We start from the raw sequence: 14486 nt of genomic DNA on the forward strand, positions 1-14486 counted from the left end.
TAGTATTTATGAAAAGGATGATATTTTTAATATTGAATTTTTTAATGATATACGAAAGTTTTCTGATTTATATTTATGTCTGAATGAAATAACGTTATATGATTTTTATAGCATCTTACTTGAAAATTTACGATCTATATTTGCGTCGGGGGAAAAAACATTGTCACAATTATTTGAAAGTATAGCATTACTAACCAATTTAGACGTTAGATACAGCATAGGAAAAGAGCGTGTTTATTTTAATAAAGTAAAAGCCAAGAAAATGTTTCAAATATTAAATATTGACGATCCCGAGACCTTAGAAAATTGCGTTAAAGGTTTAATTAAATGATTTTAATTTATAAAACTGTAGATTTTTGTCTTGCCCTGAAGGGTAACTAACAAACTTGTCTATATTATAAAAAATGTAAATCAAAATATTTATTTTTTAACCCTTCTTTTTAAAGTTTGTAAACTATAATTTTGTAAGCGGTAACATTGTGGTAAAGTTTTATTTATTTTTTAACCCTTCTTTTTAAAGTTTGTAAACTATAATTTTGTAAGTGGTAACATTGTGGTAAAGTTTTATTTATTTGTATCCTTCTTGTCGTACTCATAATCAAACTTTTAAGAATATAGACATCTTAAAAGTTAATTTATAGTAAAATTTCAAATTTATACCAAAAAGAGTTATTACAATGACATACTGTACTTTTGAAAAGTAAATACATAAACCAATATAAGTTTGAAATCCCGTTTTAACGGGATAGCGTTAGCTAGTCAATATATATAAAAAGTTTGAATCTGAATATTTATTTTTTTTTTTAAACCTTCTTTTTTTGAATTTGTAAAATTCTTTGTATTTTTTATTGAGAACGAGTGGCATCATTTCAAAAGATATTTTTTAAGCATAGCACAATGCTTTCGTGCATTTTTGGTAAATATTATTTAATTTTTTTAAATGTATACGGGTGTCTATAGCAGATTTTAATTTATAATAAAAAGGGCCAACTTGCAATTTAAAAAAAAATATATGTACATACACAAAGGCACATTTTATTCATTAAAAAGAAATAACTACATTACATTTGTGATCCCGTTTTAAACGGGATAGCATAAGCTAGTCATCATCTGTATATATAAAAAGTTTGAATCTGAGCATTTTTTTATTTTTTAACCCTTCTTTTTTGAAAATTTGTAAAATTCTTATTATTTTTAAAAAACGAGTTCATTTAAGGGCTTTTTCCTAGAAGCACAGAGCAGTGTTTTTGTTCATTTCCCCTTATTTTTTTTAGTTATACTAATCTTATACAATATGCTTATAGCAAATTTTAATTTATAATAAAAAAAGCCAGTTTGTCATTAAAATTATTAGTATACTCATGAAGGCGTATTAAATCCATAAAAAGAAAGAACATACATTAAATTTATGCTCCTGTTTCAAACGGGATGGCGTAAGCTGGTCTATACATATAAAAAGTTTGAATCTGGATATTTATTTATTTTCTAACCCTTCTTTTTTTAAAATTGTGAAATTCTGTTTTATTTTTAATTTAAAAGCATAAAAAAATTCTGTTTTATTTTTAATTTAAAAGCATAAAAATACAACTAAAAGAATTGTATATAATTGTTACTGAAAAGATATTACGAGGTTTTGTATATTTTCTTGGGATTTGCCAATTTTTTTGTAATTGCAAAATGGTGACAATGCCAATTTTACTTTACAATGTAAGACAATTTGTACTTTAAACAATGCGCACAAGCCTAAAGATATGTTACACACACAATGAAAAATAAGAATATTACCTATCATCATCATCAATATATATAAAAAGTTTGAATCTGAATATTTATTTATTTATTTTTTAGCCCTTCTTTTTTAAAGCTTTGTAAAATTCTTTGTATTTTTTATTAAGAACGAGTAGCATAACAGTTAGGTTTGTTTCTCTAAGCAGAGAACGGCGTTGAGTGCATTCTCTCTTGCTTTTATTTAGTTAAGATAATCTATACAAGGTGTTAATAGCAAATTTTTATTTATAATAAAAAGGACCAATTTGTATGTAAAAATAATAAAATAAGTACATACATAAAGACACATCATATCCATTGAAAATAGAAAACATACATTAAATTTATGATCCCGTTTCAAACGGGATAGCGTTAGCTAGTCAATATATATAAAAAGTTTGAATTTAAACATTTATTTTCTAACCCTTCTTTTTTCAAATTTTGGAAAACGTTTTTTTAAATAAATAACAATCTTTCATAGTTGATTATATTATATAGAGCTTGATTTTTTAAATTTTTTTTTCCTTTAGTTTTATTTAATTATTTAAATTGTAAAATACGCGTTATTGTCATCTTATAATTAAAAGTGTACAATGTTCAATAATAAACAATGCGAACAAGCCTAAAGATATGTAACACAATGAAAAATAAGAATATATCGTATTTATAATCCCGTTTCAAACGGGATAGCGTTAGCTAGTCATCAATATATATAAAAAATTTGAATTTGAACATTTTTTTATTTTTTAGCCCCTCTTTTTTTAAAATTCCTTGTATTTTTCAAATACAAGTAGCATAAGTGTAGGGTTTATTTTTCTAAGCACAGCACAGTGTTTTCGTGCATTTTCTCTTGCTTTTATTTAGTTAAATTAATCTTATATAAGGTGTATATAGCAAATTTTAATTTATAATAAAAAAAAGTCGTTTTGTAATATAAAATAATAAGTACAGGCATAAAGTTGCATCATACACAACAAATGTAAGAACACACATTATTTTGATCACGTTTCAAACGGGATAGCGTTAGCTAGTTTATAATAAAAGAATGATGTTACTAAAAATGGTCTATAGCAATAAAAATGCACGCACTAATTAAAAAATGTTAAAATTTATAATAAATAGAATGATGTTGATAAAAGCAGCATAAACAATTTTAAATGGTAAACATTAATTAAAGATATTAAACTTTTTAATAAATCAATTAAAACAAAGAATAAAAAACATAAATTCATTAAATCTTTAAATTACTAAATTCTTTAGATAAATCTTCATATTCCTTTTTATCCTCTTCAAGTTTACTTAAAATACTTTTAAAATCATCTAAACTGTATTCTATCTGATTATTATTTATTCTAACATTAATGGTATTTTTTTCTGCTTCTTTATTTCCTATGACACATACAAAATAATATGCTTTATTAATTAAAATCTTAAGATTTTTATTAATAGTGTTATTATCTCTTAACACTTCACATCTAAAACTTTTAAAATAATCTTTAACTTTCTCTGTATATTTTTCATCTGCTAATGACACTATACCTATTTGTCTGGGATTAAGCCAAAATGGTAATTTCTTACCATAACTTTCAATCAAAATAGCAATAAATCTCTCTACTGACCCCAAAATAGCTCTATGAATGATAACTGGTGTATTCTGATTTCCATCATTATTTCGATATTTAAGTTTAAATCTTTGAGGTAACTGGAAATCTAACTGAATAGTGCCACACTGTATTCTTCTACCAAGTGCATCTTGCAAAATAATATCAATTTTAGGACCATAAAATGCGCCATCTCCTTCATTAAGCGTATAATTAAGATTAGATTCTCTAATGGCCAATTCAAGGGCTTTTTCTGCCAAATCCCATTCTTCAATCTCCCCAATAAATTTATCGGGTCTAGTACTTAAAAAAAGGCCAAATTGAAAATTAAAAATTCCATAAATATGTTTTAAAAAATCAAGACAATTTGAAATCTCTTCTTTGACTTGTTCCTTAGTACAGAAAATATGTGCATCATCCTGTTGAAATCTTCTAACACGTGTCAGTCCTGTAAGTGCACCACTTAACTCATTTCTATGTAAAACACCAAAATCTGCATATCTAATAGGTAAATCTCTAAATGAATGATCAACATTCTTAAACATTAAACAGTGACCTGGACAATTCATCGGTTTCATAGCCATATTTTCATTTTCTAACATAAAAATATTATCCTTATAATTTTCATAATGTCCCGATTCTTTCCATAACTCAATACTAAAAATATTTGGTGTTATCACTTCTTGGAATCCTCTTTTTAAATATTCAGATCTCATTAAATCACACAACTTGTTGTATAAAAAAGTACCATTGGGAAGGAAAAAACAGGAACCAGGAGAATATTCATGAAAAAAGAAAAGGTCTAATTCTCTACCTAATTTTCTATGATCTTTTTTTATAGCTTCATCCCTCATTTTTAAATATTTACTCATCAAGTCTTTATTAGGAAAACTAATAGCATAAATTCTTTGTACCTGCTTATCGTTGTGGTGTACAGAAGAATTCTTTAATATTTTTACTGATTTTACTAATCCAGTAGAAGGAATGTGTGGGCCTTGACACAAATCATAAAAATCTCCATTTTTATAAACAGTAGAACCATGTTCTACTTTTGTATTCACAAAATGTAATTTATATTTATTATTCACATACATCTTCTGTAAATCTGCCTTAGAATAATATACCTTTTCATATTTATAGTTCTTTTTAACAATCTTTTTAAATTCACTTTCAATATTTTTATAATCTTCTTGAGACAAGGGAGTGTCAATGTCTATATCATAAAAAAATCCTTCTTCTATTGGTGGTCCATTTATAAGCTTACAAGAAGGATATAAATTAACTAAGGCATTACCAAGGATATGTGCTGAACTGTGCCAGAAAATATCCTTACACTCATCAAAAGAATGAAAAGACAATTTGCAATCTGCTGTTAAACAAGTACTGAGATCTGATAAAACACCATCAATTTTACAAATCATGATATTTTCTAAATTTGTATTTTCCACTAAAAAATCATGCGCTGAAATATTTTCTTCGACTTTATAAACTTTTTTATCAAAAAAAATATTTAACATTTAAGGGTATTAAAAATATCAAATATTTAATTCGTATGTGTATATAATGAATATGTGTTGTACAAAAGATGCTTATATCCTGTTATTAAAATATCAAATATTTAATTTGTATGTGTATATAATGAATATGTGCTGTACAAAAGATGCTTATACCTTATGAAATAAATTTGTATATTTTATTCTTTTAACACAAGTAACTTTAAAGTTTACAATGTGTTAACCGCCGATTAAAACTTATAGATCTATTTATGTAAATAATTTATTATATTTAAAATACAATAAATAATATTTAATTAAAAACCCACAACCCGTCATCTTTTATTCTATATTGTTGCATATTTATTTACATATCTATTTACTTGTTATTAAAAATATAAATTATGTTTAATTTATAAACATAAATTTTGTTTATTTTTTAATAAAAACCTTTTAATCTATTATTTACATAATTTTTAAATAAAAACAATAATTTTTTATTTAAAGCAAATCTTGTGGTATTGATAAAACTTCTAATGCGGATATTTCTTTTGATATTCCATCTTGTGCATTTTTAGCTAAATTTAGTAAATCTTCATCTTTTTGAGTTTGTAAATTCTTACATAACTTTGAAAGATTTAAAACTAAACTATTTAATAGTTCTTTTAACTGGAGTACCTCATTTGACTCGGGTTCCGAATTTACAAATAAGATGTCCGTGTTTGTATTAGTATGCTTTTCAATGTTATTTAACAATTCATTTGTAACTTCATATTTATTTTTTTTACTAATTAATTCTTTTTGAAGATTATTTAATAGTTTTATATTTTCCTCGTGTCGAAATATAAATTCAGAAGAAATGGCATTTTTATCTAACTCAAGTACAAACATACTTTTTGTAAATTGTATAAAAACAAAAAAATAATTGATCATAAAAAGTAAAAGACTTTATTTTAATATTTAAAAAGGAGATTATAAAATTCCCCTTTTTTATCTACAAATTAAATTCCATCAGCAATCCTGATACATTTTTGTTGTAATAATTTGATTGGTTATCAATAATTTGAAAACCATGTTTTTTATAAAATTCTTGAGCTTTTACATTATCAGACCTTACATGTAATCTTATTTTATTAATAAAGTATTTAGTGTTTTTTCTACTATTTAATGTTGAATTACAGTCGCTTTTTATTCTATCTAGAAGTATAGTACCAAAACCTTTCCCTTGAAACGGAAAATCTATACATAAACAATTTATTTTTAAAATGTGATTTGAGATTGTACATGAAACAATACCTATTAGTTTGTTGTTATTGAAACATACATAATTAAAATTAAAATCGATGTCGTATAAATCATTCAAATAAACCAAAGGAACTGCATTTTCCTCAAGATTCTTACTCGTTAAATCTATAATGTTGTTAATGTCAGATAACTTTGTTTTTCTCAAATAAAACATTTCAAGGGATTGGCTTTTCCACTTTGTAATTAAGATGAATTTTATAATTTGTTGCTACAACACCAACAAATTTATGAAAAAATCGAAATGTATTATGATCTGTTATCAGTATTTAAAGGAGAAGATTTAAAAAAATCTTAAAGCTTTTTATATGGTTTGTTGTATTTTATGTGGAGCTAATAGTGAAACTAAGAGAATCGAAAGACCAGGTGGATTTCCCGAAGCACCAAAAAAGATCTTATGTCCTCAGTGTGGTGAAATATCTGAAGGTGAGTATAGAGTTGCATATGATAGATTTTGTATTTGTATTATCCCTTGTTGTTGCAAATGTAACAATACTGAACCATTTATTGCTTGTATTAGATGTAAAAAACCAGTAGGTGTTATAACTGGAAATAGATGTAATCAATGCGATCTAGTAACATCATTTAAATCTCAGAATTGCCCAAATTGCGGGGCAAGAAAATAAATTTTATAAATTTTCTTCTAATTATTTTCTTTTTTAGGTATATACTTGTTAATCACATTGAAAAAATCTGAAAAAGTAAAGGGTTTTTTTATAAAATCTGTTACACCAATTGAGTACAGATCAAAATCGTATTTTTCAAATCCAATATAAATTACAGGTGTCATGTGATTAAATCCCCTTAAGTATCTCATAACTTCTTTAAAAAATAACAAATTGGCCCCAAAAATCATAAAATTAAATTCTATGTTTTTTAAAGCACTGTATAAATTGCTTTTAGATTCCATGACAGTCACATTAAGTCTTTTGTCTTTTAATAAATTATAAATCTGCATTGCCATACTAGTGTCTTCATCATAAATCAATACTGAAAAATTATAATTTGTATTGTTCAATATGTTATTTAACATTTTTTTAATATCATTTACATTATCAATCAATATATCAAATTTATTTGATAAATCTTTAATAGATACTATTATATGTTCGTGGAATATTTGATTTGACTTTACACTAGGTAACAAATCAGAAACAACAGAAATCTGTTCTAAAGATGAACTTTTACGCTTTATTTTATAAAGTTGGTTTCTTTTTCCCCTTTGAAAATACATATGTTCGAATTCAATAACCTGATTACCAAAGCTTAAAATAAGTTCTGGTTTGGATTTTATTTTGTGAAAGTCGTACTTATTAAGTTGTCTAATAAACGAATTAATATTTTTATGTCTAAAAAAATTTTGTAGAATGTTTTCAGCAAATTCTTTAGGATCAATAATAAAAAAAGATAAACCCGATTCATTCCACCTTATGTATTTTTCGTTTTTTTTATCTTCTAATATATCATATAACTTTTTAACGAACTCTTTACTTTCTTTAAACTTCATTAAAAACTTTTAACTGGGCTTTATGCAATTAAAAAATATTTATATTTCTTTTAAATTAAATAAATTTAATTTGTTGGTATGAATAAACAAATTTCATAATTTTATAAACTGTACTAAAATAAAAGCTTGATATTTATTAATTTAAACACGCACATAAACAAAACAAAGCGTTTAATAAAGTATGTTATGAAAACATAATATTTTTTATGGGTAATAAACAAAAATATTCTTTTTACCTTATAAAAAACAAATCCTTTTTATTAAGTTTACCCCATTTGTTTATAAACTTTCTTTCTTTTGTAATTTAATTAATTTGTTTTTGTGATATTAAGTAATTCTATGATTTTAACAACAAAAAAAAAGGTTTTAGGTTACAAAAAAATATAGTTAAATAAAAAAAATTCATTTATTCTTCATTTAAAATTTATTTTAAGTGTAAACATGTATTTAAAATATTTTACATATTAATAAAACGAGTTTTTAAAAATTTAATTAAAAACCATATTTTTTTAGTATTAAATTTCAAAACATTACATTATTAATGTTTTTTGTAATTTATTTTTTTGTTGTTTACATGTTTAGGGCATAACCTTAAAAAAACAAGTTGCATATTTTTTAATGCTAAGCTAAGTTTACAGTTGTACTCACTTAAATGTAAAGTTTTGTTTAAAAACTTGCACAATATAGTTCATAACTAGTTTGTACTCTAATTTTCATTAAGAAAAAATGTCATAAAATAAGATTATTTTTTCATCCACATCCGGAGTTTAAATGTACTTAATTTATAATATATTTTCTCGAAAATTCACTAGTTTTAAAATATTATTTTTGTGCTGTTTTCTAAAAACTAACTTTAAAAAGTAGTATGCTTTTTTAAATGCTAAGATTTTTTTTGTTAAAATGCCTAATTAATCTTTAAAGCAATATTTAAACTTACTGCTATTTTAAATGGCAATATACTGATAAAATAATTAATTTAATATTTTAAAAAAATAATTGAAGCAAATAAATGCTTTAAAGATTTTGGAAACATTTAAACACGATTGTCTTTATAAAGAGTTTATAATAAATTTTGGCTAAAACTAAAACACACACAAAATGTTATCTTTGTGTAAAATTACCATCGAAATATAGTATTTTTGTTTTACTTCATTTCAGCGACCTACATTTACGTGATGCCATTGTTTTAAATTATTAAACATTTTTAGAATTTTTTTTACAACTATGCACATTCTATTCTATCAAACAATTTAGAAGACACAGACATAAATAATTAGATTTACTAAACAGCTTAAGTACCTATAGTATTTTTTAAACAATTTAACTTTTTGAAATCACAAACTTTGCATTGAACTTTATGCAAAGTTTATTTTTATTAAAATAAAAATTAAAAATTTATTTTATAAAAAATCAATTTTCAAATTTTTTTTTGCAAAGTTCGCATACTCGAGAACGTTCTTCATCAAAAAATGGATCAACCCTAAGAATTGAATTCGTTTCAGATGTATCCAACACATTATTTTGAAAAATGAGTACTTCTCCAGTTTCTTGACTTATCGATACAATCTCATTCTCGGCTTCAGAACCTTCAGTTGTTAAACTTTTATCTTCAGCAATAGCTTTACTAGTTTCTTTTTCTTCAACATCAGTTATATCACTCTCTTCAGAAACACCAGCATTACTATCTTTACAACCTTTTTGTAGCAAATCTTGTAACTGTCGCCTTAATTCATCAGCTTCTTTAGAATTTAAGCTTGCTTCTTCTCCGGTCTCATTTACCACCGATGTTGTACCCTGGATTAAATGCTCACTTTCATGAGTACTTTCAGAGTCAGAAGTACGTTTCTGTCCTAAACCCTCAATATCTTCCTTTTTTCTTTCTCTCTTGTTCGACGTTTCAAATACTTTAGAAGAAGATTGAGCGCTTTCCTCGCCCTCTTTTGGTCCTTTAACCGGTTCGTTTAAGTCAAGAATCGAATTATGAATATCCTGTTCTTCTTTTTTTGGGCTTAATTCATGACTTTTTAAAATACTTACGCCCCCGAGCTCAATACTTCTGAAATCCTTTTTAACTTCATCTTTTGATGCAAAATATTCATTTAATTCACACCCCAAACTTTTCAATTTGTTAAATATAAGTTCATCCTCTGCATCAGGCCTAATTAATTCTACTTGATCAACTTCTATTTCGGCAACGTTTTTGTTTACGTCAGCTATTTCGTCTACACTAGTTATTTCGACAGCATTTTTGTCTACGTCAGCTATTTCGACAGCATTTCTGTCTACGTCAGCTATTTCGACAGCATTTCTGTCTACGTCAGCTATTTCGACAGCATTTTCGTCTACGTCAGCTATTTCGACAACATTTTTGAGCCGATCAACAGTCTCGTAAACTTTTATATAACTTTTACAAAGTTTGTAAAGATCGTTTTCTTCAAAGGATAGTTCAATATCATTACTTGATGGAATAATTTCTTCTTTGCTGCATTGCTTAGAAAACGATGGCTTTTCTTCAACGCTACTTTCTGCTAATGGAATTTCAATATTATTTTCTTGCAAAGATAAATCCTTTTTCTGAATATATAAAATCTCTCCTTCGCAAGATTCAGTGTCCCCATAGACAGACACATCAGAATCATAAATGTTATATGGATCATCAAAATCTACAATAGAATTTCGAAAAATCTTTGTAAATGGACAATTATTCCTGATAGTATTAATCTCATCAAATACAATCAAATGCTGTTCATGGAACGTAGGTATTTTCACAATCTTCTCCTGCATCCTGGCTTCGTATTGAAACATCGAATTGCACATTTGTGATCCGTCCGTAAAAAAATATTTTTCCGTTGTAAAAATGTCCATAACATGTCGCTTATCCTTTGAGAACAAACCACTTATAAAATATCCTTTACCAGAATTAATGCTAAAGTCAACTTTTAAAAATACTTTGCTATCAATAAAAGCATTTTCTTTAAGTTCTTCCTCTTGTGTTACCGGAATAAATTCAGATAATTCTTTTTCGAGATCTTTTAATTCCTCTTTTCTTAACAGTGAAAAATACCATTGTAAATGAGGACTTGGAAGAATTTTATTGTTTTTTAATATTACAACATCATCGACATCATACGTATTATCAAGTTCAGTTAAAGAAATTACACAGCACTCATTATCTTTTGGCACATCCCGAAAACCAATATAAGCAGTGTAATAGTTATTTCCCTTTTTACCGATAAACAATGAATGATTATGCATAGCGCATGCTATAGGCAATAAAAAATTCAAAAACATATGGGTATAAATTTTTTTTCCTTTTATACATTTAATTAAAAATTTTGAAAAAAATAATTTAAAAAAAAAGTTTTAAATAAGCGAAATATTACAATTAAAGGTTTTTAAATTTTGGTAAAATTAATAAACTTTGTATCATAAAAATGTAAGAGAAATATAATTAATTAAAAGTTACTGTAAAAAGTATGTTTTTAATATCAACTCTGCCCAATTTTTAAATTTACAAAAAAACAATTTAATTTAAAATAAAACAATCAAATTAAACTTTATTTTTAAGTTAGAGAAAAAAAATTCTTGAAATTGTACTAATTTTCTTAGGCAACAAACTAATTATTTGAAATTTCATTTAAATTATTTGTTTGTTTATTTAATTATTACAACTAGATTACACAAGTTATTATCATCAGACAGAAATATTTGTAAACGTAAAATTATTTTATTTTTATTTGTATTATTTTACAATACCAAAACAACACTGGAAAGATAAGTATAAATTAATTTACGATATTTGTATAGGATGAAGATACAAATATTTATAACTTATATTTTAATAAAATAGTATAATTTAAAAGTCACATGTTTAGGTTTAATTTATCAAAAAAAGGAAGATTTAACAAAAAAGCTTATTTCAAAATAATTAATAACTTACCAAAAAATGGAAAATTTATCAAAAAAGTTTATTTAAAAATAGTTGATAAATAACATTCTGCAATTTAATGGATTTAATTAAACGTTTAAATTATTAATAATTTCTAACATTTTAACAGTTTTTTATTACCTTCAAAAAATTGGCATTTTGATAATTATTTAAATTAAGAAAATTTATCATTTTAAAAAATAATAAAAAAATCACATAATTTTAAATCTAAATAATAAAAATACAATCTTTAAACATTTTTTAAAATAGATGGAAAATGAATTATTTTTCTTACCCATATGATTATTATTTCTTATGTAATTTACTTATCAGTATTATTTTGTGGCTTAAATAATACGAATGAAACAAGAGAAGAAAACATTAATGTAGAATATTTAAATAAAATAATTAAAGATTTTCATAGATCTAAAACAGAGGTAGGAGCTAAAAAATGCATTTTCATGCCATATTTACCTAAGTTTTCTTTTTCAGGAAAAAATAACAATTCTTCATGGTCCTTTTTAATCAAAGATTTTGAAAATTTTGATAAGATTACACTTTTTTTAACGACATTTAAACAAATTACGCTTTACAAGATTAAAGATGTTGTGATTTGCAAAAATCATTTAAAAATAATATGTTCAGGTATTTATATGTTCTTCAAAAATCTTGTCGTTTCAAACAAATTTAATTCGGGGATACTAGCTCTCAAACATATAAGAGAAAATAATCGAAAAAGTTTTGAAAAGCCCAAGTTAAAAAATGTGCTTTGTAAAGCTGTTACTGAATACAATATGATTAGGCGTAATGTCAATTTATCTTTTTATCAGTTTTTTTGTTTTCATTTGTTAATGTTTTGCGATGATGAAAGAAGGAGATCATGCAAAAATTTTAGTAATATTATTTTAAATTTACTTTATGAAGCAATGACCAGCAAAAATATTGATGTACATCACCCATTAGTTAATAAGTTTTTTGATGTTGATAGACCAATCATGATTTCTAGTAATCATATATGTAAGACATTAAATTTGTCAAAAATACAAGCAATATTTTGTAGTATGTATCTTCGTTTATTTTTAACAGGAAAAAAAGATCTTTTTAGTGCAGATTTGTAATAAAAAATATTTTTATAGAAATAATCACTTTTTTATCTTTGCTCGTTATTTTTGTTATAAAAATTAATACAAAATAATAATTTATAAGAAAAAATTATACTATCTGTAGAAGTCTAAAGTATTTATTACAAACGACTTGACTTAACATAATTTAACCCGATTAGATGTGTATTTTATTTTTAAAATGAATCACAGAATTTTTATATTAATTTATGTAATTTATTGTATTATATTTAAATCGTAATTTAACAAGATAAATTTTTAAAAAAGATTTTACAAAACTTATTTCATTTAATCGAAAAACTTTAATCCTCTACATTAAATAACATTAAGTTTTAATTTTTCTTCTATTATTTGATTAAATTTACATTTATCAAATTTAAATTTATTATCTACAATAGCTATATAAATTTTTTTCCAAACTACAAAGCTTTTCGTTATAATCGAAAATCGTTTTCCCAATGTATTATGTTCGAGCTTACTTATCGGTAACCATATAATATTAGCGATTTCATTTTTTAAATTACAGACAAACTTATTACTTTTTTTAACATTAAACACAAAATAAAAATTCATTTTTTCAAATAACTTTACAGACAATCCTTTTACAATTTTGTTACTAACATCATATCCAATTTCTTCTTTTACTTCCCGAATTGCGCACTCTATCCCATCTTCATCTTTACTTTTCTTCCCTTTTGGAAAACCAAATGATCCGTTTTTTCCATTTTCTTGCACGACAAGAATTGAATCTAATTTAGGGCTAAAAATAATACATCCATATACTTTAATAGACTGTTTGTAACTTTTAAAGATCTGTAGACCCAGATTGATATCAATATTAATTTTGTTATGATTTAATATTTGTAAACAAAAGTCAAAAAAAGATGTAGAAGGCTCGTTATAGTTATCAATGTAAAACCAGTGTGCTTCTTCTAGAATAAAAAATAATCTTTCAACTTTTTGTAGATCATATAAATCTATATTAACTAAGAAACGTACACTAATCTCATCTAGTAAAAACATTGAAATTGTATACAAGGTACTATTATTTGTATCTTTTTCATTTTTTATAACTTTATGATTATTTTTTTTCTTTATTTTTTGTGGTGTTTTACTAGATTTAATATTTTTTAAACTCATTAAAAGGGCACAAAAACCATATAAATTAAGGATGTTGTTAGAAGTATAAGTACATGTTAAATATCTATTATTGGTGTATTTAATTAACTAAATATGTATTTATAAGTTTAAAAATATTATATTTATAGATATTAGAAGCGTAATAGCATGTCAAATATCTCGATGCTAATGTATGATGAGATATCTGAGATTAGTAAATATATATTTTTTTAAAAGACAAATGTTATCTAACAGCAACTCTTTTGACAAAAACTATAGATATTAGCTTTTATGAAAACAAAAGATGTACCAGAACTTAAAAGCTCAATTTAACATTTTGTGTTTTACGTAAAAAAGGATAAAAAAGAGATTTTTTAAATAACAAAATAAGTTGTAAGAACTAAAATTAGCAGGTTTTATTTAAGTATAAAAATTAAACTTGTTGTGTCCAAAAAATTGTTAACCGAAAACATTCGTTTATTTATTATGGAAATTATATAAAATTTTTATCTCAAATCAACCATGCTTAATCTGACAGTAGAATATTTTAAATCTTTCTAAAAAAACTGTCTTTAGTATTTATTTTATCAGAAATTTTACAGTTGTGCCACCTATCATCAAAAACTAAAATAATTTTTACTAGATATA

The 14486-nt window shown here is 24.3% G+C and overlaps 9 protein-coding genes across 9 annotated transcripts; 3 read left to right on the forward strand and 6 right to left on the reverse strand.

Moving 5' to 3' along the window:
- On the forward strand, positions 1-331 carry AAJ76_390002 (hypothetical protein; the record flags this gene model as incomplete). Its single annotated transcript, XM_024475427.1, has 1 exon — positions 1-331. A coding segment is annotated over one exon (331 nt), but the record flags the coding sequence as incomplete, so codon positions are not given.
- A 2667-nt stretch (positions 332-2998) lies between these two features.
- AAJ76_390004885 (threonyl-trna synthetase) lies at positions 2999-4885 on the reverse strand (the record flags this gene model as incomplete). The annotated part of the gene is made up of 1 exon (XM_024475440.1): positions 2999-4885. The coding sequence occupies one exon, from the start codon at positions 4883-4885 to the stop codon at positions 2999-3001; it is 1887 nt and encodes a 628-aa protein (XP_024330647.1).
- A 477-nt stretch (positions 4886-5362) lies between these two features.
- Positions 5363-5752, reverse strand: AAJ76_390005752 (hypothetical protein; the record flags this gene model as incomplete). Its single annotated transcript, XM_024475441.1, has 1 exon — positions 5363-5752. One exon carries the CDS (start codon positions 5750-5752, stop codon positions 5363-5365), a length of 390 nt encoding a protein of 129 aa, XP_024330648.1.
- A 103-nt stretch (positions 5753-5855) lies between these two features.
- Positions 5856-6320, reverse strand: AAJ76_390006320 (ribosomal-protein-alanine acetyltransferase; the record flags this gene model as incomplete). The annotated part of the gene is made up of 1 exon (XM_024475442.1): positions 5856-6320. The coding sequence occupies one exon, from the start codon at positions 6318-6320 to the stop codon at positions 5856-5858; it is 465 nt and encodes a 154-aa protein (XP_024330649.1).
- A 151-nt stretch (positions 6321-6471) lies between these two features.
- On the forward strand, positions 6472-6789 carry AAJ76_390006472 (hypothetical protein; the record flags this gene model as incomplete). Its single annotated transcript, XM_024475443.1, has 1 exon — positions 6472-6789. The coding sequence occupies one exon, from the start codon at positions 6472-6474 to the stop codon at positions 6787-6789; it is 318 nt and encodes a 105-aa protein (XP_024330650.1).
- A 17-nt stretch (positions 6790-6806) lies between these two features.
- Positions 6807-7670, reverse strand: AAJ76_390007670 (heat shock transcription factor; the record flags this gene model as incomplete). The annotated part of the gene is made up of 1 exon (XM_024475444.1): positions 6807-7670. One exon carries the CDS (start codon positions 7668-7670, stop codon positions 6807-6809), a length of 864 nt encoding a protein of 287 aa, XP_024330651.1.
- A 1410-nt stretch (positions 7671-9080) lies between these two features.
- AAJ76_3900010961 (hypothetical protein) lies at positions 9081-10961 on the reverse strand (the record flags this gene model as incomplete). The annotated part of the gene is made up of 1 exon (XM_024475420.1): positions 9081-10961. The coding sequence occupies one exon, from the start codon at positions 10959-10961 to the stop codon at positions 9081-9083; it is 1881 nt and encodes a 626-aa protein (XP_024330652.1).
- A 936-nt stretch (positions 10962-11897) lies between these two features.
- AAJ76_3900011898 (hypothetical protein) lies at positions 11898-12716 on the forward strand (the record flags this gene model as incomplete). Its single annotated transcript, XM_024475421.1, has 1 exon — positions 11898-12716. The coding sequence occupies one exon, from the start codon at positions 11898-11900 to the stop codon at positions 12714-12716; it is 819 nt and encodes a 272-aa protein (XP_024330653.1).
- Positions 12717-13034: 318 nt separating this feature from the next.
- On the reverse strand, positions 13035-13742 carry AAJ76_3900013742 (mrna decapping enzyme 2; the record flags this gene model as incomplete). The annotated part of the gene is made up of 1 exon (XM_024475422.1): positions 13035-13742. The coding sequence occupies one exon, from the start codon at positions 13740-13742 to the stop codon at positions 13035-13037; it is 708 nt and encodes a 235-aa protein (XP_024330654.1).
- Between the last annotated feature and the right edge of the window lie 744 nt (positions 13743-14486).

Source organism: Vairimorpha ceranae (assembly GCF_000988165.1).
Source record: "Vairimorpha ceranae strain PA08 1199 chromosome Unknown NODE_39, whole genome shotgun sequence".
NCBI lineage: Eukaryota > Fungi > Microsporidia > Nosematidae > Vairimorpha > Vairimorpha ceranae.